At 35.3% G+C, this 25,391-nt stretch overlaps 1 protein-coding gene across 4 annotated transcripts in view; it reads left to right on the top strand.

Annotated features, from left to right (window-relative positions):
• MYOF (myoferlin) overlaps window positions 1-25,391 on the top strand; it is a 70,087-nt gene that overhangs the window by 24,260 nt on the left and 20,436 nt on the right. For 3 of the 4 annotated variants that reach the window (XR_008971338.1, XM_057402336.1, XM_057402338.1), the window contains exons 9-31: window positions 16-66; window positions 1,628-1,658; window positions 2,133-2,248; window positions 3,432-3,558; window positions 4,797-4,900; window positions 5,852-5,920; window positions 6,038-6,081; window positions 6,449-6,531; window positions 8,667-8,705; window positions 11,165-11,289; window positions 11,758-11,877; window positions 12,239-12,416; window positions 13,226-13,350; window positions 13,870-13,976; window positions 16,198-16,390; window positions 17,415-17,570; window positions 18,594-18,725; window positions 20,275-20,438; window positions 21,924-22,038; window positions 22,322-22,427; window positions 23,129-23,271; window positions 24,052-24,225; window positions 25,250-25,361. Coding sequence is in view for 3 of the 4 variants with exons in the window: in XM_057402336.1 (XP_057258319.1) it covers window positions 16-66; window positions 1,628-1,658; window positions 2,133-2,248; window positions 3,432-3,558; window positions 4,797-4,900; window positions 5,852-5,920; window positions 6,038-6,081; window positions 6,449-6,531; window positions 8,667-8,705; window positions 11,165-11,289; window positions 11,758-11,877; window positions 12,239-12,416; window positions 13,226-13,350; window positions 13,870-13,976; window positions 16,198-16,390; window positions 17,415-17,570; window positions 18,594-18,725; window positions 20,275-20,438; window positions 21,924-22,038; window positions 22,322-22,427; window positions 23,129-23,271; window positions 24,052-24,225; window positions 25,250-25,361 (2,614 nt within the window). In the remaining variant the exon portion in view is untranslated. The remainder of the gene's footprint in view (window positions 1-15; window positions 67-1,627; window positions 1,659-2,132; window positions 2,249-3,431; window positions 3,559-4,796; window positions 4,901-5,851; window positions 5,921-6,037; window positions 6,082-6,448; window positions 6,532-8,666; window positions 8,706-11,164; window positions 11,290-11,757; window positions 11,878-12,238; window positions 12,417-13,225; window positions 13,351-13,869; window positions 13,977-16,197; window positions 16,391-17,414; window positions 17,571-18,593; window positions 18,726-20,274; window positions 20,439-21,923; window positions 22,039-22,321; window positions 22,428-23,128; window positions 23,272-24,051; window positions 24,226-25,249; window positions 25,362-25,391) is intronic. The other variant, XM_057402337.1, reaches the window with a different exon arrangement.

The raw sequence follows: 25,391 nt of genomic DNA, 5'->3' as shown, positions 1-25,391 counted from the left end.
TGTCTCTTTTTTTAGGTATATGATTCTTATTCTCTACGAGCAGACTGTCTAATGGGAGAATTTAAGGTGGGTATGAAACTACTTCCATATTGTGACTAAGTTAAATAAAATGAGAGAATTTTTTTTAAGTACTTGTTTTAAATGTTTAAATTTATGCTGCCTTAACGGCCAGAAAATTACCTGATGATTTGCTTTTAATGCTAGAAACCATTTGCTTAAAGCACTAGTAAACTGTTTTCTTATTTTAATAGATATTGTTAAAGAATATTGTGTGGTTTATATACCAAGTTCTCTAATTTTCATCCAAGAAAGAAAAATATTTACCAAAATGTAATTTTTTTTCCATAAAAGGTAAGGTAATTATCTGGTATGAGGTAGGGTTTAAGCAGGCAATTTTATTAGGTAGATAATAGGGGTAATAGTGATATGTAAGGCAGCGTAAAGATACACACTCTTGAGTGATGTGGAAAGGTGATCATAAGTTTGTCAAGTAAAAGAGATGGCAGAAAAGTCACTTAGTTTAAGTAATTTCTGTGTTTCTGATGGTATCAGTGAGATTGTCTTTAAGTTTTAGTTGTTACAGTCAATACTGGGAGGTAGACGTCTGCCTATTGAAGGTATTCATAAAGCAGTACAGACAAAGAATTCACCTGATAATTGTAATGGCTACTGGGATCCCCTACATTTCTAGTATCAGTGCTGGCTGCATTTTCTGTTTGCTTATTTTGTACTGCTTAAATTCAGTAGGTCTCTCTAGATCAATTTTTCACAAAAATATGCAAGTATGGAAGAGTGCTCTTTTCTAAATGAAGCAGTTTCTGCAACAAACCTGTTTACTTTTGCTTCTCACTGCTGATTATCTATGTAATTTCTAGTGATTCAGACAGTGGTATATTGTTCTGTGGAGGACTGATCATTCACTATGCAGGTGATGGCGTGTCGTTTACCTACTTTCTGTTCCTGCAGGCACACATTCCAGGAGAAAACCCCAAGGGTAATTCTCACCATTTCAGACTTTACCTGCAAGGAGTACTAGCACCAGTTGCCATGAGCAAACACACTTACCTTCCTGAACATGTCTGAAATCTGATGCAATGAATACAGTCATGGCATATGTGCAATCTTGTCCAAATTTGACACGGGGCGGGGGGAGGGGGTGAGATTGCCATAATCTTCATAAAAGAAAGAGGAAATTATTCATTAAAAAAATGAGCTTCATTTCTGAAACTGAATGATGAGATGTTGAGCAGGAAATAGAAACAAAAGCATTCTGAAAAGCCTGTCTGAACATAAAATAATGGGGGAATATAGGGAATTCAATAAGCTAGCCTCATCTTCTGTCTCTGATAAATGAAAAAGCTGGGGGTCTGAGGAGAGACAAAAGTAGCTACAGCTGTTAGTTCTAATACTTTTCTTGCATTTTCTTGGCCTCTGTATCCATTCAAAATCCCTCACTTTTCAATGTAAGGCATTTTCTCTTTCTCCTTCCAAGAATATGTTATGTAAACTTTCTTTTATTTGTGACAAGAGCAACATAGTAGTACTCATGAAAAACTTGAGGGGAGTTGTACAGCATTTTTCTAATTTAGTATTTCTTCAGAGGTAATGCCTTTGATCTTTATTTCAGATTGACATTGGCTATGTTTATGATGAGCCTGGTAAGTAACAGTTACTTCAGAGTTTATTTCCTAGCTTGAAACTTGAAGTTGAAATATTTCATTAAATTTCTAGTGTAAAAGAAGAAAGTTAATGGAAAGTTATTTGTGATTGCTGCTTCAAGTATTATTTAAAAAAAGAACATCAAACAATACATAATTCCTTTCAGTGGTTTCAGGATGAAGTACAGGCACCCAGAATTTGGATATTAGTTTTTGTATCAAAGACCTAACTGTGAAAAATAATTCAAAAGTATTTTATAATTCTGCCCCTGAATTAGTATTCATTATAGTTCAACATTTGAACACCATCAGATTTCTTTTTAATGGCATTATTGAGACATGTACAGGACAGAAAAAAATGTCACTGATTAGTTTCAGGATAAAGCATGCTTTTGGAACAGCTGACTTTTATTATTTCTGCCATTTTGTAGTGGATATTACTGGGGGTGGCTGGGGGTGTTTGTTTTATTTTAGGACACGCAGTCATGAGAAAATGGCTTTTGCTGAGTGATCCTGAAGATACAAATTCAGGAGCTAAAGGCTATATGAAAGTCAGCATGTTTGTCCTGGGGACTGGAGATGAGCCACCAGTAAGTTTCATTTAAATGTTTTTCTTCCCCTCCCCACCCTATAGATATTTCTTCATGTCCCTCTGACACTTTTTCAATATGTGTGATTGACTCTGTGAGCCGTATTTAAAAGCAAGACAAGATTTACAAGTTGTTTCAAGGGCATCCAATACTGAGTGGCTAACTCAAAGCTTATCTTGTTATCCTGTCCAATTAAGATACCTCTAGTTGTGTTGATCTAGACATCCTGGAAGAAGTAGAGATGTGTTAGCCTGAGATTGCATGCAAGCCAGTATGTAATTTTCCTTAGCATAGCTAATCAGGCTGAGCCAGAAATTGATACCTGTTCCAGGACTAAGTCAGGAATGCCTCCACTACTACGCAATGTAGACAAGCCCAGAGAAAAAACTGAGTACCAGAAAGCTTCTAATATTTGCCAGGTGAAAATCAGACCCATCAATAATTACAAATTAAGCACAAGTAACTTGATGCACGTGGAAGCAGTAGGTAGTTTTAACAATCTGGTCCTTAACTGTCTGCAGTTCTGTCAAGGTAAAAACAGACCCTCTTTTCTGTGTGTTGCTTTTCTTACTTGACCATCATCTGTAGTTTAAGTTCAGCTGTTCTTCCTGGCTGACATTTTTGTGTACTGCTCCTCCTTAGTTTAGTACAATATGGTCCCCAGAACCATGGAAGATCTTCTTGTTTTATATTAACTCTTCCTTTCTGCTATCCTCATGATACTTGAAATCAAAAGGATAAATCTTGTATTTCCTATTTATTTTAAAAGGAGGAAGCAGTAAATTCTGGTAAATTATATCAGAGTTGCATATCATGCATTTTCTAATTGCAGTATGATGCCTTCCCACAATATTCATCTCAAGATGAGTATGGAAATTGCATGAAGTTGGTATTGTACAAATGCCAAAGTCATCATCATCTGATGATGATGATTTGAAGGGTGATTACAATTGGCTCCTGCAATTGAGTACTTTAGAGATAAAAATGTAAGTAAAAGTGTTTAGGTAAAATTAATTTTTGTGGCTTGATAATTTGATAAAATCTCATTTGTTATAATAAAACAGACAACAGTCTTCTTTCTGAAGAGTATTGAGGGCATCAGCTTACCTAATCATCTTAATTCTATACATTACTCTGTCTTTATTATATACCATATACTATGTACCACTGTATCTCCCAACAGGTTGAAAAAAGGGAAAGAGATAATGAAAGTGATGATGTGGAGAGCAACCTGTTACTACCTGCTGGAATTGCACTTCGATGGGTCACTTTCCTCCTCAAAATCTACAGAGCTGAGGACATTCCACAAAGTACCTAGCTTCTTAGTACTGGTCCATTGATGCATTTGATTATTATTAGAAATAGTTGTGCTAGCTGTTCAGAAAAACTCCTTGAACATAAAACATCTTGAGCATTTTATGTAGCCAATTTCAAGTCCTTTGGTAATGCTCAGTAAGTTTACTCAATTCCTGTAGTGGATAATGTGATGTGATACCCATTATGTTAGTCACGTTCATCTGTTGCTGAGTGGGCCATACAGCTTCTGGTAGTGGGAAAGGATCATCTTCATTATCTCTTCTCCAATCACAGAAGTTACATGCAAGTAGTTGCAAGTAACTAATACTCAAATACAGTTGATCTGCAGATGAGCTGGATGTTCTGTGCATGTCTAGCTCAAGGATACAGTGCATGTGTCAACATCTCAATCCCTGCCTACTTTCAAGAGGTTATCAGGCAGCTAGTTCCCTGCAGCCTTCTTCCAAGGCCGTTTAGGTACTAGTAGACAAGCAGACTGCTGATCCCCTGCACCTTCCTTTTCCCAGCAATCCATTAACTCTTCATAGGTGCTCATAGCTGCAGCTGTTTTGCAATGGGGGAAGGGCCACAGGGCAGCTGAAATCAGTCAGGCACTGCTGTGATGGCCAAGCTAGTTCTGTATTGCCAGCAACCTCCTCCTGAGTGGCCACAGGAAATAAGTAACTAGGAACTGGTTGTATACCAGAAAGCTAAATGCAGTCTGTGAGCTATGAGTTGAGCACTGTAATCTTAAATAAACAGCCTTAAAGGGGCAGAGGAGCTTGTAAGCAGTTTGACATTAATTTGTTTAGTGCGATTTTACTTATGTCAGCCCTATATTGCTGAGACAAAGGCTCTTTCATTATATGCCATCTGTGTTTTCTGATAGAATATAGGTGACTTTTTATCCCTTCTTAGCATAATTACCTATATCTGTGACAACAAATGGCAGTGTTGGCACATGCATAGTGTTTTTAAAAATACAAATATGACTCTGAATTCAGGAGCACATAAGGACTCCTTATGATGTTTCAAATGTTTATATTCTTAAAATTGCTTCTAAGCTGAAATTATCCATCTTTACCAGCAACACTGTCCAGAATTCTGTTTATCAGATTAGATTTTATCTAGATTTGTAATCTGGTCGATTTTGGTGGGATTGCTATGGACAATTTATTTTTTAGGATGAATAAATAAATAAAATAATAATTAAAAAGCATAAACTTTAATTTCTTCTTTGACACCTTTCCAGTGGATGATGCTTTTTCACAGACTGTCAAGGAAATATTTGGAGGAGAAGCAGACAAGAAAAACCTGGTAGATCCATTTGTAGAAGTTTCCTTTGCTGGGAAGAAGGTAATCTAGTAAATATCTGAATCTTTGTATTCTAATCGCAGTCCTGAGAACAGATTTCATATGCTAGGATAAATTTTTAAATATACTGAAAATATGGAAATAACAGCATTAGCCCTTAAGGTTTACTTTGTCAAATGAGGACAAACTGCAAGGCGCTATAGTGGAATGGGTGTAAAGCTGATGACTAATAAAAGGAATGTATGACTAAATGCTATGAACATATGAAGGCCAGATTGCTTGCCACCAGGTATTCTGATTGCTTTTAATACTGTTGATACAAATATTTCTGGACAGGTTAATTGCATTTGTACATTTTATTACCAGTGTGCTCTTTACAATACCAAATTAGAGCAGATGCAGAATTGCACAACTTATAGTCATCGCTAGCCAATTTTCTTTTTTTGGTGTTTTTTTTTTTCTTTTAATTAAAAAAATGTCAGCCTTTATTAATTTATATAGTAAGGTTAGCATGCCCAGTAATGTAAAGGAGCTTCACTAGACATGACTAGCAAATAATATACTGTAATTGTACTCTAAAATCTGCATAGGGCACACTGTGACCAAATAATTCCTTCATCTCATTTCTGTGCTGTGATACAAGAGGTCCGTGGTAGTGTGAGAACACATTAAATTGTAGCTAGTGGGAATAACAAGCTCTAATAATTCAATCGAATTGTAGCCAGTGGAGCTAACAAGTAGGGTAACTCCAGTCTCCGGTTTAAAAGCTGTTTCAAAATTTTCTTTTCCTTCCAATAGTGATTAATGTTGCATATACAGACTGGTTTAGCAGTATTTAACAACTGAAAACTAATGGCTTATTGCAGCGTAAGCCAGTCATAATTACTACCCCTCATCTTACCAAACAGAATATGATTTATCCTAAATCATAGCTAGTATATGCTTTTTTTAATCTGTTTGATGTGCTATATATTTGATCTTATTTTTTTGCAGGTTTGCACAAATATAATTGAGAAAAATGCTAATCCAGAGTGGAATCAAATTATTTATCTTCAAATAAAGGTCAGGGTTTTTTTCTTGTTTCTGTAGAAAGCAACTATCTCTTTGGAACTCAGGGAATTAACATTACAGAGGTGAAATAAGTAATGGGTTATTTTATTTCAATTGTTTTCGTTTCAGTTTCCCTCTGTGTGTGAGAAAATAAAACTTGCAGTTGTTGACTGGTGAGTCATGAATTTTAATAAAAGTCGTAGACAAGGTAAACCATATTAAGTGAAGAAAAGTCTGGTTCTACGGATGTCGGGTAGTTTTCAGTCTATGACACTATTTAAGCAAGAGTTTAGTATTTTCCTTCATGATTTCTTCACAAGAGACCTGGCTAATGTAACATTAGAATATTGTTAATTTTGTGCAGTGATGTGAGAGTCAAGTGACTTCATGATACAGCCCACATTTGTAACTAAGCAATCACATCTGTGTTCGTAATACTAAAGCATTCCAGGTGCTATAAAATGTGTGTACTGGTATCTTGCTTCTACATAGGATGACCAGTATTATATTTAAATAAAATCTCTCCTTTTTTCTTTTTAGGGATCGTCTTACAAAAAATGATGTAGTAGGAACAACATATTTGAGTCTCTCAAAAATTGCTTCTACTGGACGAGAAATTGAAGGTAATTGAGCAGTACATAACATTATCTTCTCTTGCGTTGGGAGGAATAGCAAAGTTCAGTGCTGTAAGAAAGTATATTTTCCTATATTTTCTCAGTTCTGTGGCAGCAAGATTATTTGTTTCTGGAATTTTCAAAACAATGCTCCTAGAAAATATACTTTTGAACTTTTCAAAGTAAAGTATTGAAATTTTCCATCATCTTGAAAACAGCAGTGACTAATTCAATATTCAGTATTTTGTTATATATATAACGTTAAGGAATTAATTAAGTCTGTGAGTTCTTTCCCAAATTCAGAAAACTATGTGATGTCATGAGTAAGATAGACAAATTTATCAAGACACTTAATAAGACATTTAATTTAAAACCAATCCGGAGTCACTGTTTCATAAATTCATTGGGCACTAGTAGACAAGACTTCTTTTGCCACCCTCTGAGCATGTCTGTTCTTTCTCTGGAAAGATATCTTAGAAGCTGGAGAATGTTCCTGAGTAGTTAGCCTACAGGAACACTCTAGAACCACCTGCTCATTTCCTGTATACTACTAGGCTGTGTTCAAATGTTCGGGAACTTAAATCAGTCTCTGCTGTCATCAGTAGCTTACTAGAAATGGGCATTGCATCACATTGCATGAGTGCTGCAAATTATTACTTAGTAATTTTCATTGCAATTCTGTGATCACAGACAGTGAACTTACTTGCTTCAGTCAGTATAGTTGACCATATATGTAATTTCATAAAAACTGAAAACTGCATTGTCTGCAAAATTTAGTTAAGCAGGTATGATATTCCTAAAATGTTGTCCCCAATGGACAATACCTTTGTGGTAAAACTTTTCCTTACAATATTATAAAAAGCATTTGTTTTGCGAAGGCTTTGGGATAAACTGGGGGGAAAAAAAACCTGTTGCATTTATGGTCTAATATAATATTATGATTATTTCTTATTTCTTTGTGATTTATATCTATGAACTATTCTTCTTTTTATTCATACAATTGGGCCAGCTCCATGACAAGGATTCTGCATTAATTTGCCAGAAATTGTTTCTAATTAACATAGTACGGCATGTTAGTTGTCCATATAGAATTGTAAAGTCCCTGGCTAAACATGCTTATCATTTATTTATCTGTCTACACTAAGTTGAAGGACACTGGCTCAAAACTGTTTACACCATTGCCACAATAAGAATATAAATTTCTTTTTTTCCTGTTGTGTTTATTAAATCTATATGATATGTACATGTGTGAAACATACCAGTTTGTCCCTAAGTTGATAGCTGCATCAGGAGTTGTGGCTCCAATCCTGTAGTGGCTTGAGCCAAGTGTTCAACTTATCAGATTGAACAGTCACATAACTTCAAGTGTATAACCCAGTCCTCTTAGAAGTACTGCAGTTGAAGTAAGATTTTGTGCAAACATTCTTTTCATATACCCTTTTCATATACCCTCCACACATCCAGGGGCAAAAGAAAGGGTTACAGAAAAGGCAGTGGGAAATCAAAGACAGAAGGGTTGGGCTAGGGAAAATTCTAGGGAGATCACTGCTGCCCACGTAAGTGTGTAACTTGAACTGCTGCTGAGTCACAGCTCATTTATACTTCAAACCCAGACACTCAGTAACTGACCAAATCTCACTTGGATTCTCTCCATACTGGGGTACTGACATTGAAATAGTCATTTCCATGTAAAGTCACAAATTATCTTCTCTTGAGGTCAGTGCCGTGCCTGAAGCCTGTTCTGACTTCTAAAGGATTGGGAAATTGAAGTAATCTATGGTCTTCAGTAGATGAAGACATTCTAATGGGCCCTGAAATATAGTGGTTTTCTTAAATGTTCTTGAGATTTTAAAATATTTTTTTAAACAGAGTTTAATTTTGTGGGGAGGAGAGCTAGGCAGAGCTGAAACAGAAGCAGTAAAACAATATGTTTTGTCAGCTACCTGTTTCCTTTTTTTCTTTTGGAATTTGTACAGGAAGTGATACCTTCATATTTTAATCAGGAAGCAAGATTGTAGCCCACATGAACTTTATTTTTTCTTGAGCCTTCAACTTTATTTTAAAAGCAGATTGCTTTGTGTTGTACTTGTTTTTAAAATGCTATTGTCACTTGTTATGTAACTTCTTTTCTTTTCATAATATAGAATTTTCACCTTCGGGAACAGGGGCTTCATCATATGAAGGTTTATAACTTTGTCTGCTACTGATTTTACTTTCCATTGCCCAAACTGAGAAGTCTTATCTAAGAAAACCCATCATCTTAAAAAGCGTTTTTTAATAATTACTTCTGTGAAAGACTTCACCACTACAATTAAAAAGTATCAAACGTAACTAATTGTATAAAACAGTTTTGGCACTGGAACTGGTTTGAAAATATTTCTGTTTGGCTGGTGCTTCAAGCTGTGTTTAGAGTTGAGCATGCAGTTGCTTTAATTATTAAGTGCTTCGTCTAACAATGGCTTGCGATTTTTAATTTAGCTATGAGACTGCAACTATATTTGCAGCTTCAGAGCCCTGCAGAAGTAAATAACTACCTAAAATAATTAATGCTGTTTTGCTTATGCTTAGCTAGCTATATAAATTAAGTCTAAAAAATAAAATCTGATTCTGTTAAAGCCTGCAGAGACAGCTTTTTTCATACCTGTCTAGGTTGACATCCAGTTTTGAAAGACATTGTGGTAATATTTATGTAGTAAGAAATAAATACAATTGGAGTGCATTTGAAAGGTAAAAAAAAATTCATCTGCATAAATACTATCTTAATAAAGTAATATTAAGTCAAAAGCTGAAAGAATTTTTCAGAATTACTTTCTGAAATACATGATTATCTTCTAAATGTTAACAATTTCATTTTAAATGTAAAGAAAGCCTACAAAAGATATTATTTTTACTCCAGGTTTGGGAGGGCTTTTTTTTTTGCTTGGGTTTTGTTTGTTTCATTTTCAAATTCATATTCTGTTCAATTTATTAGCAGCAGTAAGTTGTGAATATATTAATTCAACACACATCTGTACCTTAAATTTAGTCATATTGAGATCCAGCATGAGCAGTTCAGTGTTAGACTTTTCTAAAAAAATCACAGTATTCCATCAAGAATCTGAATGATTTTCCATTCAATTTTTTTCTCTGTATCTGATTCAGATGTAAGGATGTGAAAGTATCCAAATGCAAAATAGAGAACTGCAAATCTTTATATTTTGCAGACTTTATATGACTTCCTCTTGACAGGAAATGACCTCAACACATCACATAATTTGTATTATCCATTTGTGTCACTCAGTGGTCACAGTGGCCAAGTCATGCAAGGCATAACCCTTCATTTTCACTTCCTTATCTCGGCAGTCCTTTCCTATGATAGATGCATCATTCTTTGTGCCACAGATCACTGTGAGTGGTATCTGTTGCAAGGTTTAGAACCTGATTCTCTTCTCCTTTTTTATACCAGGATCATTTGTTCAAATTCAAAAGCTAAGATACAAGAAGGAAAAGAATATAGAATCTTTCCTGTTTGCCCCAAACTACACAGTATTTTTCTGCATGTATGTTGCTTACCATGTTCTAATTTTCTTTGCACTACTCATCAAATTTGCCAATCAGTAATGTTGGCATGTGTTTGATTATTACTGAAAGAACAATTAAATCCCTTAAGTATAAATTTCATTTGGCTCTAGAATGAGCTTTTCAGAATCCCATTCATCTAATAAATTTGCCAGGCATGAATGCAAACCCAAAAGATAACAGCAGTAATGTAACTGAGGCTTACCTCTCTATATATTTTTGGTAAAAACCAAAACACTGTTGAAAAATACAAAATTATGACAGTGAGTTTTCAAGTTCTTAGATATCTTAAATATTGGAAAATAAAGAATAGCTTTGGTGTGCAGTTTTCTAGCTTAGCTATTAAAACTGACAAAAATATCTAAATCCTTATTAATATTTTTTAGCTAGATTAAGACTTTGGGAAATTTTAATTTGTTAGTCGTGGAATAAGAATAATATACAAATTAGAACTTACTGTAATTGGAATGAACTAAGAATTAACTGAGTTTGCAGACTTTGTCTTGTATGAATTTTAGCTTACTGAAAAAGGAGTTTGTGAGAAACAGTGCACTGTGGCAGTTATGATTAGAGTTTGCAGTAGTCTGTGTTTTACTCTGAAGAACAACCACAGAAAAATTACACTAAAAATTAAAACAGTAGTATTAACTGTGGTAAGCACTAGGGCTTTTCCCACTATGGTGTGTATCTTTTTTGTAACTGTTTAGCTAAAACAATGGCCTATGTATTTAAATGATTGCAAATGTTCTACTCGGTTTCATTTGTTTCTAGAAAATCTGTTTTCTGTTAACATAGAGTGTATTACTCTTTCACATAAATAAAAACCTGATACTTGGAGTGGGGCAGAAGTTCTGTTTATTCTGTGGGTTTTTTACTGCATGAAGTAGTATGTAGTAATTATTGTACAGCGAAGAAGGAAGTTAGGAACAAGTACAGTCATTGCTGTAATTACTTTATATAGTATACCCAGGGAATAAAGTGTTCTTACTTTACTAATAACTAACTAATACCTAACAATTGTCCTGATGTTTTTCTGGCTCTGAATGGTAATTAGCAAAGATATATTGGTTATGTTTTCTGTTAGCAAACACTGGAGAAGCTGAAGTTGGCTTTTTACCAACATTTGGGCCTTGTTACCTAAACTTTTATGGAAGTCCAAGAGAATACACTGGATTCCCAGACCCATATGATGAATTAAACTTTGGAAAGGTCAGTTTCTTTACTCATTGTTTTTAATTAAAGGATTAAACCAAATTGGTTTTAACAAATTAATATTTGGAGTTTTTTGTTTCACATTGCACTCCTTTTGGTCTTTTTATTTTGAATAATATTTTTTATTTATTATTAAGAAGGAAGTATGATAATATTTTCCATTCTCATTGGGTTATGTTTTAAAGGTGTTTTTGAAGGGGCAGGAGTGATTTTGATGGTTTTCATTATCTGTATCTCTGCATGCATTTGTATTTCTTATTTCCTTGGTTTTGTAAATATACATTTTTTTCATTTCTACCATTCATTAAAGCTAACTGCTCTGTTTCATTCGTTCAAATATGTACATCCATGCCTCTGAAGTTTTGAGAACACTGAAGTGAAGCCAGAATAATGTGTAACTAAGGAAAAGCATGCTACTTTAGGAGAAATATATAAAATTGCATTCAATGTGTGATTATGTTGCAGGGAGAAGGAGTTGCTTACAGAGGGAGAATTCTGGTTGAACTGTCTACAATACTTGAAAGCAAACCTGTTAACAACAAAAAGTTAGAGATGATTCCTAATGATGACTTACTGGTTGTTGAGGTAACTCCTTGTTCTATTGTCAGTGTTGGTAATGGAGATGTGCCTTGGCTGGTTATTTTTGGAGAATGATCTAAGTTACTAAAACTGAAACAATTGAGTTGAATCTCAGAATTGAGAGAGGTGATTATTGATAATGTGGCTACAAAAATGTCATACCCTTTTAGCATGAAATATTAATTTGAAACATTTTTATAATCTCAAATACAGTAATTTATTATTTACATATCTTTTTGGTTGCTTCTCACCACAGTAGTAAAACTAATAACATTTTTATTTCCATTTAGAAATTGCTGTTGTTTGCTCTAGTTGTGGATCCTGTTTAACAAATATTGAAATACAGCTAAAAAGTTTCTTCTTGTAGAAATACCAGCGCAGACGAAAGTTCTGCTTGGCTGCTGTGTTTCATTCTGCTACCATGCTGCAAGACACCGGTGAGCCTATCCAGTTTGAAGTTAGCATTGGTAACTATGGCAACAAGTTTGATACTACCTGTAAACCTTTGGCATCAACAACTCAGTACAGTCGTGCTGTTTTTGATGGTAAGGATGCTACTGGTATGGGGATATAATGATGTAAAATTTTGAGGTGCTGTTTTGTAGCTTTGGAATGACAGCCCTCACTGTACTAAAAATTATTGAAAAACATGACAGAAAAGTCATGTGGCTCTTCACAGATTTTGAGATGAAGTTTGATTTATGGAATACATGCTGCAAAGCCTACTGAGGTTATTAAAGATATTTCCACAGAATTCAGTGAAATCTTTTGTCTGTGTGCTAGATGTGCACAGGAAAATTAGCAAGTAAAAAAGGTATCTAAAAACTAAGGATTAAATAGGAAAAATATGCTTTGAACATGCTAATTTAGAATAAAATAAAAACCTGTTTTTAATCCAAGTGATGGGCAGTCTAGAAGAAAACAGCCTAGCTAAATCACAGGAAAATATATTTTGGCTATAACTTTTTTATAAACTGCAAACAGTAAGAAGTGGGGGGCAGGGGATCTGTGTATCAAGTGAAGTAATCAGGTTTACTCTGAAAAATAAGTATTTGAATATTTTATTTCTGATATACACTTATTAATATGTTATCTACATTGATAAGTAAGGGGAAAAATAATGAACATGTTAGCAGATATTTTATTGAAAAGGTCCATTGGATTTTGAAACAATTTGAAGTAAAATTTTACCATCTAACAGACACTGCACTGGCTGAAAAATTCTGTGACAGGCTTGGAGTAGCTTGTTCTTAATAAATTGTACATAAATGAAATAAATACAGCAATTTGTGCAGTATACAGTATGTATTCCTGACATGAATTCTAACTCTAACGTACAAATGTTTCACACCAGGTAATTATTATTACTACTTGCCATGGGCAAACACAAAGCCAGTTGTTACACTGACTTCCTTTTGGGAGGATATAAGTCATAGATTAGACCCTGTGAATGTAATCCTAAACATGGCTGAAAGACTGGTAAGACACTTAAGATCTTTCTTTTGCTGATATGCTTTTCATATTTACTTTTTTCACTTAGAGGTGTAATAAAAAAGTGACTTTTTCACAAAATTTGAAACAGTTTTCTGAAAACTTTTCCCTCCTTTTTTTACTATTCAAAAATTAAACATAGTTCAGTGTAACAAATGGCACTGCTATTCGTAGGTCTGTATTCAGGCAAGGCCCAACACTCCTGCTTGAATCTGCAGGGAATTCCCACAGGGAGGAAGAGTACTCAGTATTGGTTAGGGGCGTGTTAAGTTTGAAGAGCTGTTATTTGCTTTGGAAGCTAGGAGCAATATCATGTATTATTAAATACATTGAAAAAGAGCATGGGAATAGTGCTGTTAAATATGAATCAAATTTGAGAATCTGAGTCTTTTTTTATTTGGTCTTTATACATCCAAATAAGTAAGTTAAAGTCTTGAAACTGATATTGACCATATATACCATAATTGAAGCTTTTCAATGCAAATCCTTTTCTTTTAAATTCCTCAGCAATCCAACTTAGCCGCCTTAAAATCAGGAATGCAGGCTAAAATTTCTGAAAACCTATTAGCGGAGATGTGGTTGAAGCTAATTGATGAACTTACAGAAGATATAAGGTAAAAGTACCCTTTTATCTCATGTTATCATTCTAGGCCTGCTCAGAATGTTTTCTATTGCCTTTGCTAAGTCAGAAAACAAATCCTAAGGACAATAAAACTGATTAGCCTGAGCACTGGAATTCTAGAAGTCTCTGAAAGTAATAAAACATCATGGATATTGCCAATGAAGTCTCCTGTCTAGTTTTGCAATTCTCCCTTGTCTTAGTCACTGACAGTAATAAAGCAGCATGTCTTGAAAAAAATCTAAGGCAGGACTGCTCTGAAAATGTCAAATTGTGAATCTCTGCTGCTTTTCTACCATCTTGCCCTCTTTAGAATCCCTTGTGTATCTTTTGTTTGCCCAATGTTATTTCTGAAACTGAAGAGGGAAGAAATTTTGTAATTTACTGATAAACCCAGAAAAAAAAAAAAAATCTAAGCTATTTAGAGCTTAAGGGCCATTAAGATTATATTTTGGAATAAGCTCTTAATCAGCATGTCTGTACGTGTGGGAATGTTCAGAGAAGGTGATAGGAGTAAGCACTTAGGCTTCTAAAGGAGAATAAATTCTAAATAGAGAGGAAGGGATCATATGAGAAAAAGACATTAATAAAAGGAAACATCAAGCTGGGGAGCGATGCTTGAAAAACATTAAACAGGTGGGTAGTGAAACTGCACAGGAAAAGGAAAATGAGAAAGCAGTTATTATCGTTTAGAGGAAATAACAGGGAACATGAAATGAGAGAACAAAATTATCAAGCTGTAGAGCTAATATGAATGTGAACAAAGGGAAAAGCTAATAGTGGAGATCAGTGTATACTAGCAAAGAATTACATGATAGAAAGATTATGTCAAAATATAAAGTAGTAATTTGATAGAATACCTGCTGTGATCTGGAAGAAAGTGGAAAGAACAGGCATACTTCAGGAAAGCAAGAGGTGAAGGGCGATAGTCGCATGGAGCCATCTAGTGAGTGTCGGAACTTCAGGGTTTGTATCAATTATCTCAGCTCATCCTCCTGACATACATCTGCAGTTATTAATTGTTTGTAATTTTGTAAAATATATTATTACTGAACAATTACTGAGCAATAGCACCTAGGTATGTCCACAAAATGAGCTTTCTGTTGTTCATAGGATCAATAGGATACAATTCTCCTTATGGTTTTTTTTTAGCAGACTTCTAAAACCTCTGTCAAAGACGTAATTCCCTTTATTGAATTCCTAAACCAATATTCCTTGTCATGCTAAAGTTCAAATGAGTTAGGAGTTTGAGAGAGTTTTCAGTGTACTATTTAAACCTAAAATAAGGTGACTTTCTGGAAGTTCTGATCTGGTACATTTGGTTCATGTGTAAGTACTTGCACCCAGGGCAGGTGGCACTTCGTTTAGCTTAGTAGAACTAAATGTAGTGAAGGTATAAGTCAGTATCAAGGTCTTGCAGAATCAAAGCCCTTAGAATTGCATTGCTTGTCATTAAAAATAGGTCAGAGAAGAATCAGTCTTTTCAAAATAGGCAGTGTTTAGGGATTATTTTTTTTTTCTTTTTAGTGTCATATTAAAGACCTCTCAATAAACTCAAAGGGCTATCCCTTTAGCCTTAGTCATTGATCTTTGAAAAGTTGCCTTTTCCTCAAACACTCACCAAACTCAGAAAAGCTTGATTTTCCTGGGCTCTGCTGTGATGCTATAGGACTTTTTTGTTCCTTTGAAGAGTTATTCTGCCCTCTGGTGACTCAGAAGTTCCATGTCATGGATTTCTTTTAAGAGTTCTTTGACATTTTCATGCCAGAGGGTTAGATAACTCTAGTCATAGACACAAGCCATATTTGTATATTGAATTTCTGAGAATTTACAGTTTCCAGTGACGGAAAGCAACCTAACTTGTTCTGAAGGCAGTAATTTCATCTTTCAGGTGAACATTCTCAGACAATAATTTTCTATTTTGAATGTATAGGGAAAGGTGTTTTGCTTGGTTTGGTTAGCAGCAGTTAGATTAAAGCATATACTTCAAGCTATTCTACACTGGTGCTTGTTGTGTGAGTGTAGCCTTTCCCTTGCTTACTGTAAACGCTTTGTCAGGTGGAAAGAAAGAGATGCTATAGCAGTATTCTGGTGGTTTTTAATCACAGGAAATAATAGCACCCAATCTGTATGCCACTGTATGCATAACTGTGTTTAGTGTGTGGCTAAATAAAATCCACTTAGATTATTAACCATAATAAATATTCTATTTTCAGTAAACCATTTCCCCTCATAGAAGGCAGATCTAATATTACAGTCCTTGACACTCAGATTGAAAAACTGCGTCTGAGGTCTCTCAAACAGATTGGAGAAGCAGCAGGAAGGATGAGAAATGAAGCTACTGATGTGAAAGCCACTCTGACAGAAATTGAGGATTGGTTGGATAGATTAATACAACTGAGTGAAGAGGTTAGTACTAAACAATACTGGTTTAGAAGTAGCTATTTGACACAAACTAGTGTAATGTTCACTGCTGATCAGACAATATCCACTCTCCTTAGAACAGTAATTTTAGATGCTTTGAAAGTAAACATGTTCTTCTCTGTAATTAGGATTTACACAAATATATTGTTTTAGTGTGTTAGTTGTCAGTGAATGCATGTTGGGAAATAACCACTCTGTGAATTGTAGAATAGACTCCATTCAGTTTAAAGTGACGGTACTTTCCTTTCTTCCAGAATTGCAAGTCACCGGGCTGGTTCAGGGGCTGCAGAGTATATGTTGTACTTCTGCAGCTTTTTACCCATATTAATTGACTTCCAACAGAGTTAAATCTGTTTCTATGTTGTTTGGGTGTTTTTTAAAATTTCCAGCAGTATCTTCAGTTTTTATTTATCTTGGTTATCTCAGAATTGGCTTTCACAAGGTTCATTTTCCCTTTGTCACTTCTGCTTTGAAAAGTGACCAATTGAAAAAAAAAAAAAAAGAGAGCAATTAATTTGGCAGACTTGCACCTCACATAAAAGGGTGTGCACAAAGGTGCAAAAAGATAGTAGGCTGTTTCTGCCTTCTGCTAAAAGGCTTATGGTTATCTACCCCTAACATGGAAGCACTACGAGCACTTAAATATGTAGCAGGTCAATCCAAAACATTAGCATTTGGGATAAGTCACTTTAGTCATCACATAGGAACTAAGATACAAAATGTGTCTAGAAAAATCAGAAAGAGATAGAAGAACTGTTTTTTTTTTTAATAGAATTTATTTGCTTTCCAACAGTCTCAGTGGTATTTCAATGGTTATTTCAAAACTATATATTGTATTACTTGCAAGTAAAACAATTTTCTCTCATAAATCCATGTTAATTATTGATTCTATGTGATAAATCTTTCAACATAAATCCTAATTTATGTTTCTGTTATCTTAAGCATTAGACTAGTTTAGCGTCTATTAATTACTGGTTTTAACTTTCTTTTCCCCACAAATAATCTACAGCCACAAAATAGTATGCCTGATGTAATCATATGGATGATCCGAGGGGAGAAAAGACTGGCTTATGCTCGTGTTCCTGCATACCAAGTACTTTATTCCACAACAAGCCCTGAATCATCTGGTAAATATTGTGGAAAGACCCAAACAATCTTCTTAAAGGTACTATTCCCCCCCTCTCCCCCCTTAAATATTAATTAACTCCCTAAACTGTGATTCCTTCTGACATGAGCATGAAACATGCAAACAAACTATGACCAGTGAGGTGTCAAAACTCAGGACAGATTAAAAACCAAACGCATATAGCTTCTTCACAATATCACAAATTGTAACGTCAAGTTCATCATAGGCCAGTTAGAAACAGAATCAGAACCTGAGACTTCCATCAAAGAGCTCACAATCATGATATGACTTCTAAAGTGTTACTGGGGTTGGTGGTTAGGGGAGGGGTTGGACATGGATGGAGACTTTTATAAGAAATAGTGTAAGAGAAGTTCTAAAAGCCTATTAAAAGGTTTGGATGGCTTACTGCATGTAATACAGAGCATGTTTACACCCAAAAGTTCTGTAGTATATCTCTCTGCATTGAATCTTACTCATGAATAGGAATGTCTTTTTCCATTTAAGTTTGTATTGTCTTCAATTGGACTAAACTTAAGCAGAAAAAAAAAAACAATCTGACTGTAAAACAGTAGCATTTAGAGTTTGCCAGGGTACTGGTAGTTACATTGATTCAATGCAGACAAGTCTATATCATGTTCTTCATGCAAGCTTCCTTATCATGCATGTTCTGATGCATTACTTCTACATTTAGTGAACCATTCTGACTAACCTCTCCATTTCCAGGGTCTCCTGATGAGAAACACTAACATCCACACTGAAGTTTAAAGTTTGGTCATAACTAAAAACTCCCTGCTGGGTAAAACTTGGGAGAGAGTACACAGGAACAGGGGCAATGCTACTGTTACTGTGTTTGGTTTTTACATGCCCTAGGCAGTTATCATTTAAAGAATGTTTCCTTCCTGAACTATTTTACTGGCTTTTGAGGAAATGCAGTACAGGAAGAGATAAATAATAATGTCATAAATCATGTTATTCATATCTCTAGTTTATTGTTTATATTTCACCGAAAGCTGCAATACCTGCATAACATAACAAAAAGTAACTTTTTTGTTCCTATGCCAGTACCCACAGGACAAGACCAAAGATGTCAAAATGCCTGTGGAGTTGCGAATTAACATTTGGCTTGGGCTCAGTGCAGTTGAAAAGAAGTTCAATAGCTTTGCAGAGGGAACATTCAGTGTTTTTGCAGAAATGGTATGTCCATCATTGCTTTCTTGCTTTAAACCTGGATGTGCTAGGAATTCAATGAAATTGGAGCTCTTTTGATATATTTATTTTTGCATGCTGGGCAGAAAGGGGGAGTAGTATTTATTATACCAAAACAATTAGACCCCATTCAAGGCAATTAAGATCAACTCCATTGTGCCTACCAGATGAACTTCAGCAGAGCAGATTCTGAACTGGTTAATCAGGTGAAAATCTGGTTAACACCAATGATTTCAAAGGCATTTCTTTTAGATTTTTATCAGTGTAATTAAGATTGGGATCTAGACTATTATGTTTTGGCATGTGAATAACCATTATATTTTAATTGCTTCTTCACTTCTACAAATGGTACTGGTTACAAGTGGTTTTGCTTAATAATGGTTCTTTTGTAGCAGTAGAAAATTTACTGTTACAAAACAGTAAACTTCCCAAGGAAGCTGTGAATGCTCCATCCCTGGCGGTGTTCAAGGCCAGGTTGGACAGAGCCTTGGGTGACATAGTTAGTTAGTCCCTCCCCATAGCAGGGGGGCTGGAACTAGATGGTCTTAAGGTCCTTTCCAACCCTAGCTATTCTATGATTCTAAGAAAAACGGGTCAAACCCAGTAGATTTTGCTGACAAAAGGCCGTAATACAATAACGTTTCAATGGTAAGATTTAACAACTTTGGAATAAAATGCTTGAAATAGTCCCAAGTGTATAATAGAGATTTTGAATGATAATGGTGAGCATCAGATGGCTTCTATATGCTACATCACCTAATGCTGCATATAATCCAGTATCATCATAATAGCTAATGAAAGAAGACATTTTTACAGAGGCTTGTATCGCTATTGCCTCTATGCTTTAATGTTTAGTAGGACTGTCATAGGTCACTTAAAATAGACAATGAATGTTTAAAGCCATTATTTAAGTATAAAGAAGCTGTTGAATATTTTATTTTTTGCTCTTCAAATGTCAGTCCCACAATTTTACAAGAATAAGAGCAGAAAACTTAAGACCATCATAAATTACAAATAATCCCATTAGCATAACAGGAAATATACTGTATCAACTGGGCTGACATTAGAATTATGCTCCCAGTAGCTTCCATGATAAGACTATGAATCAGTTTTACACGTTATGAAAGAAGAGATTGTAAAGAAGAGATTTGAGATGGAAAAGAATGAGAGGATCATACATTTAGGGAACAGAAGAAACTCATTTGAATAATGTAATTGAATTTTGCTTAACAAAGCTTTAATTTGGAGGAAGTTTGCCTGTCGTTGTATAGAGGCATTCAACTAAGACAGTTTTGTTTAGCAGTAGAATTATTGTTTGCCAGACAGCATAGATGAAAAAGAAGAAATAAATTAATGGTTACATTGCAGAGTAATGTGGGAAAGGAGTACTTAATTTCAGAGAAGGGGAAGGAACAGTAGAATGTTTCAGTTTAAACAGATATATAAATGTCTTTGTTTGTTTGTCTGTTTTTCTTCTCCCTTCCTAAAAGCTTTTAGTTATTCCAAAAGTCGTGACTTCTTCTGTCTTCTCAAACAGTATGAAAATCAGGCTCTTCTTTTTGGAAAATGGGGTACCTCAGGACTCGTTGGTCGCCACAAGTTTTCAGATGTCACAGGAAAAATCAAGCTGAAAAGAGAGTACTTTCTACCCCCAAAGGGCTGGGAGTGGGAAGGAGAATGGATGGTTGTTCCTGAGAGAAGGTCAGATATTTTTTATTTTATGTCAGGACTAAAGGAGTTTAAGGCAGGAATAAAAGAGTTTAATCTCAGAGTGTGGAGCAGAAAGCTCTTATCTGTTTTCTTGGCTGAGAAAGAGGTTTTAAGATTCTAGGTTCTAGGACACCAAAAACCAGCCAATAATCAAAGCTAGTTAATAACCTTTTAAAAAAGTAAAATAACACCATTACAGGATTTGCATGGTCATTCACATACAGTGGATGTTTTTTGTATTTATTTCACTAAATGTTGAGAAGTTCCATTGTTTAATGAGGGAAACTGTCACAGGTTATTTCTAAAACTGACTCAAGACAATGGTTGTTTTCAGAGCCTGAGGTTGTGGTGCTTGCCATATGATAATTCCTCTCCTGGCAGACTGAATTCCTGAGGTGTTAATCCTCCCCCAGCTCTAGCAGGTTCAGTCTTGCTCTGTCAGAGGTTTTCACCTCCTGAGAGTTTAGCTATTTGTGTTGCCACACTTTAAACCACACTGGGTAAATTATTAGTTTCATAAACAAAAGCCAGTATGAGAAAGAGATTGTTTTCTCTTTTCTTAACAGGTTCAGCCTATTCTAAATTATGTGTGTGTTCTGGTGGTAAAAAAAATAATACCAGACTTTTGTTATAGAAAAACTGTGCAGAAAAATATGTGCTATTATTTGATCCATTTTAAAACAGTATCAGTTTGTTATTTTCATATTCAATGCATAGTTTTTATTACAATGAGTAGTATGGAATGAAGAAAAGCAATAAGAGACACGAAGATATTTTCTCAGATAATGAAACAAATGCTACTGTTAAAATGCATAAATGTTGCATCTTTTATTGAAAAATAATCTGCGTGGCTCTATTTGACCAGCAGATGGCATTTTAGAACAGACTTTCGTGCTTTCTGAATCCCAGTAAATGGAAATCAAGGCTATTCTATTTGATTTAATGTTCTCTTATTTCTTTTACTTACAAGTTAGAAAAATATTAGCCAACTGATTGCTTGTCTTGTCAACAGCATAAAGGGAAAAAAAAATGAAGTACATTGCCAAATTTTAGGTCATAGCTAGATATACAAAACTCAGATACGCATATAAATCTTGTGTGCAGTCTGGGTTTTCCTACACTTAAATATGTGATTTCTTTTTTTTTTTTGTTTTTTTCTAAGAATAATTGTTGAAATCATATCCTGAATAACACAGCAGTTAAAATACTCCTACTAGTCACTGATTATATGAGTAATATTCCTCCTATTGCTTACTACTACAGGAGTTGCTTCAATTTTAGGCAGACATTGTAGGGAAATAAGTAGCCATCATATAGATGAGGGGTACACTGTACTCTGTTAATAAATAGAACTTCACAAACATGGACAGTACAGAATTGCAGCATGTGTGCACATTCTGTACTTTGTTTCTATATGTTCTCTGTAGCTAACTAAAATGCATTTGGTTTAATAATGTATTTGCTTTGAATTTGCAGTTTGTTAACTGAAGCTGATGCTGGTCATACTGAATTTACTGATGAAGTATATGAAAATGAGAGTCGCTATCCTGGAGGGGAATGGAAAGCAGCTGAAGAAAGTTACACAGATGTGGTGAGAATCTTACTTTTCACTGGATAAGTGGAGGTTTAAGAGAAGGAGTTCCAGGATTTGCTACACAGGCACTGGAATGGGTTGCCCAGGGAAGCTGTGAATGCTCCATCCCTGTGGTGTTCAAGTCCAGGCTGTACAGAGCCTTGGGTGACATGAGGTGTCCCTGCCCATGGCAGGGGGGTTGGATCTTAAGGTCCTTTCCAACCCTAACTATTCTATGATTTTATGATTCTGTATTTAATCTATTAATGCACAGAACTGTTATGTTTTGCCTACATAAAAGAATGGAGAAAAAGCTCCACCGCCACGTGAGTTCACATGTCCTCTTGGGTGGATGTGGGAAGATGATGCTTGGAAATCTGATTTAAATAGAGCAGTGGATGAGCATGGTAAGATTTACTGTTTATCTGCTGATTATTTGCTGATTATCTGACAATCTGTCATAGTCTATGCTGAAGGAGGGCACATGTCAAGACTGTAACAATGTCCTGAGCATAACAGTGGTTGCCCTATGGAAGAACGTCAAGGAAATATTTGGATAACAGTCGCTTAAGGAATCAGATAAAATTACATTTGGAAAGTGTTCTCTGTTGGCATCTTTTTCTATTTCCATTTTAAACAGTGTTCCATCAAACTCACTCATTGAGCCTTTCTTGGGTCAAAAAGGACCAGTCTTCTGAACAGTCTATGTAATAAATTCATTTATAAGTGCCTACTAGAGAGAAAATCACATATTCTAAGAAACTGTACATTGGTCTTAGCTGCAGCAGCAGATGACAATTTTGAGACAAAAGCCTTGAAAATAAAAAAAAATAAACAAAGAAGGGCTAATGCAAACAACAATGGATGAGAGGTTCCAGTTGGGAAAACTCCATGTATAAACAGTGTGCCTGGAAATAGAGCCTATCCTTACTTTAAATAAGTTTCAAAAATGTTTTTCCGAAGGCCAAAGTTAATGCAGTCCAGTGGTTAGGAGCAGGCCTGTAAAATGTGGATTAGTAACAGTATTTGGTTTTGGTTTTTAGCAAAGTCAGGTTTTTCTTTTTCTGTCTTGCTTGTGTTTCTAAAATGTACCAATAATCAATTTCAGGATGGGAATATGGAATTACTATTCCTCCGGACACTAAACCAAAGTCATGGGTTGCTGCAGAGAAAATGTACCATACACATCGACGACGAAGACTGGTGCGGAAACGTAAGAGGGATCCAATTCAACCAGTAACAGCAGGAAGGGTAAGCAGAAGAGAGATGCAGTCAGAGGCTGCATGTTTTCATTATATTCCTTTTCTTCATCTTTTTGTAAATTGATGTTTCCAGCTTTGGTTTATAAGGGGATTATGCCTGCCAGACCAAGTGCTGAGTGTTTTCATTACATTTATAAAAGGACTCTGTTGTGGTTTAACCCCAACTGGCAACTAAGTACCATGCAGCCACCCACTCACTCCCTCCCACTGTGGGATGGGGAGGAGAACTGTAACAAAAAATGTAAAAACCCATGGGTTGAGATAAGAACAGTTTAATAATTGAAGTAAAAGTAAAATGTAGTAATAGTAGTGCAATAATAATAATAACAACAATAATAATAAAAGGAAATAGAGAGGAAGGAATAAACCTTGCCCCCTCCCCAAAAGTAAAAAAGTGCAGCACAAAACAGTTGTTCACCACCCACTGACTGATACCCAAGCAGTGACCAGTCCCTTCCAGGTAACTCCCCCCAGTTTATACGCTGGGCATGACGTGCTATGGGATGGAATATCCCTTTAGATAGTTTGAGTCAGCTGTCCTGGCTGTCTCCCTCCCAGCTTCTTGTGCCCTTCCTCAGTGGCAGAGCATGAGAGATTGAAAAGTCTTAGACTTAGGGTAAGCACTACTTAGCAACAACTAAAATACATTATCAGCATTATTCTCAAACCGAAACACAGCATTGCACCAGCTGCTGGAAAGAAAAACTACTATATCCCAGCCAAAACCAGGACACCACCACTGTGAATAATACAGATTTATGTCTTCCAGGGAATGCCATCATATGAAGATCAAGAAGGATGGGAATACGCTTCCTTGATTGGTTGGAAATTTCACTGGAAACAACGCAGTTCTGATACTTTCCGTCGAAGACGATGGAGACGAAAAATGGCTCCCTCAGAGACACATGGTGCAGCAGCTATCTTTAAACTTGAAGGTGCTTTGGTAAGCAACAGAGTATCAAAAAAGTCTTATAAAGTTCAATACGTTAACTTACAGTAAATAAACAATTATGTGTATCAGCTATTTTAGTCCCTGAATTGTTTGACTGCTATATAACTGAGAAACTAGTACAGTTTATATTGTTTAAATGGTTTAGAATCTGAAAGGAACCATTAAAGTCATAGTAGAAACTCCTGCATAACACGCTTATTACTTTATTTTTCAATAAATTTTAGTATTACATGAGGTTTAGCGCAAAAGGCCAAATTACTACATGAGCCTCCTGTGAAGTAAAGTGACAAGGTAGCTTGAGCTTTTTCACACGCAGAATTTAGATGTATTAGCATCAACACAAGAAACAACAGGCACTGAGATAGCTGTTCCTGATTAATATTTGTATATATAAACAACCAAACACAGGAAAGGATAGCAAAGTGCTGGAGAAGCCAGAACACCATATGTCATAAATAGATGACCAGAATGTAATTATTCCTCAAGTTTTCAGGTTAAAACAGCTTCATAGATAAGTTCTATTTACCAAAATGCAAACTGGAGCAAATAATGAGAAGGCTACGTTGTTTTTCTAAAATAATGATTCTGATTGTATAACATTAACAAAATTTTGCACTTTTTTTCTTGGTTTGTTTCTCTTTTTTGCACCAAATGGCAATCCATGATTCACCCATAGCATTTTCTTTCCCCACTTAATTTGTTTCCACAGAGTTTAAAAATTCCTATTTCAGTTTCTTTTCTGACTGTATTTCCTGGACTATTGCTAGGATAAAGACATTTTGGATAGTAAGCTTAAATGACTGGATCTGATTTCTGCACAGTTTCAGTGACATCAAGAAATTACCTTTGGACATGACTAAATACCTTTTAAAGTACGTTTACTCAGGAAAGTAAATTTCTTCTTGTCCTAGAGGAGAGACTGAAACCAATATATTCCCACACACAGTCGACTTTAATCAAGTTCCTTCTATATTTGTAAATACTGAGTAACTTTTTTTTCTGTATATAACTTCAGGGAGCAGACAATAGTGTTGATGATGGAGAAGGGAAGAGTTCAGAAAAAAACAAGGAGTCAGCAACAAAGGTGTTTGGTGCCAACACACCACTTGTTTCCTGCTACTTTGACAGTAGGTTCTTTAACAATTCCTATTAAAAAT

The sequence above is a fragment of the Pezoporus wallicus genome, unplaced genomic scaffold (assembly GCF_028554395.1).
Source record: "Pezoporus wallicus isolate ANWC-B61680 ecotype Strahan unplaced genomic scaffold, APGP_CSIRO_Pwel_v1 contig_6787, whole genome shotgun sequence".
In the NCBI taxonomy this organism is placed as follows: Eukaryota; Metazoa; Chordata; class Aves; order Psittaciformes; family Psittacidae; genus Pezoporus; species Pezoporus wallicus.
Note: the sequence above shows the minus strand (reverse complement) of the source record. Positions and strands in the feature narration are given on the sequence as shown.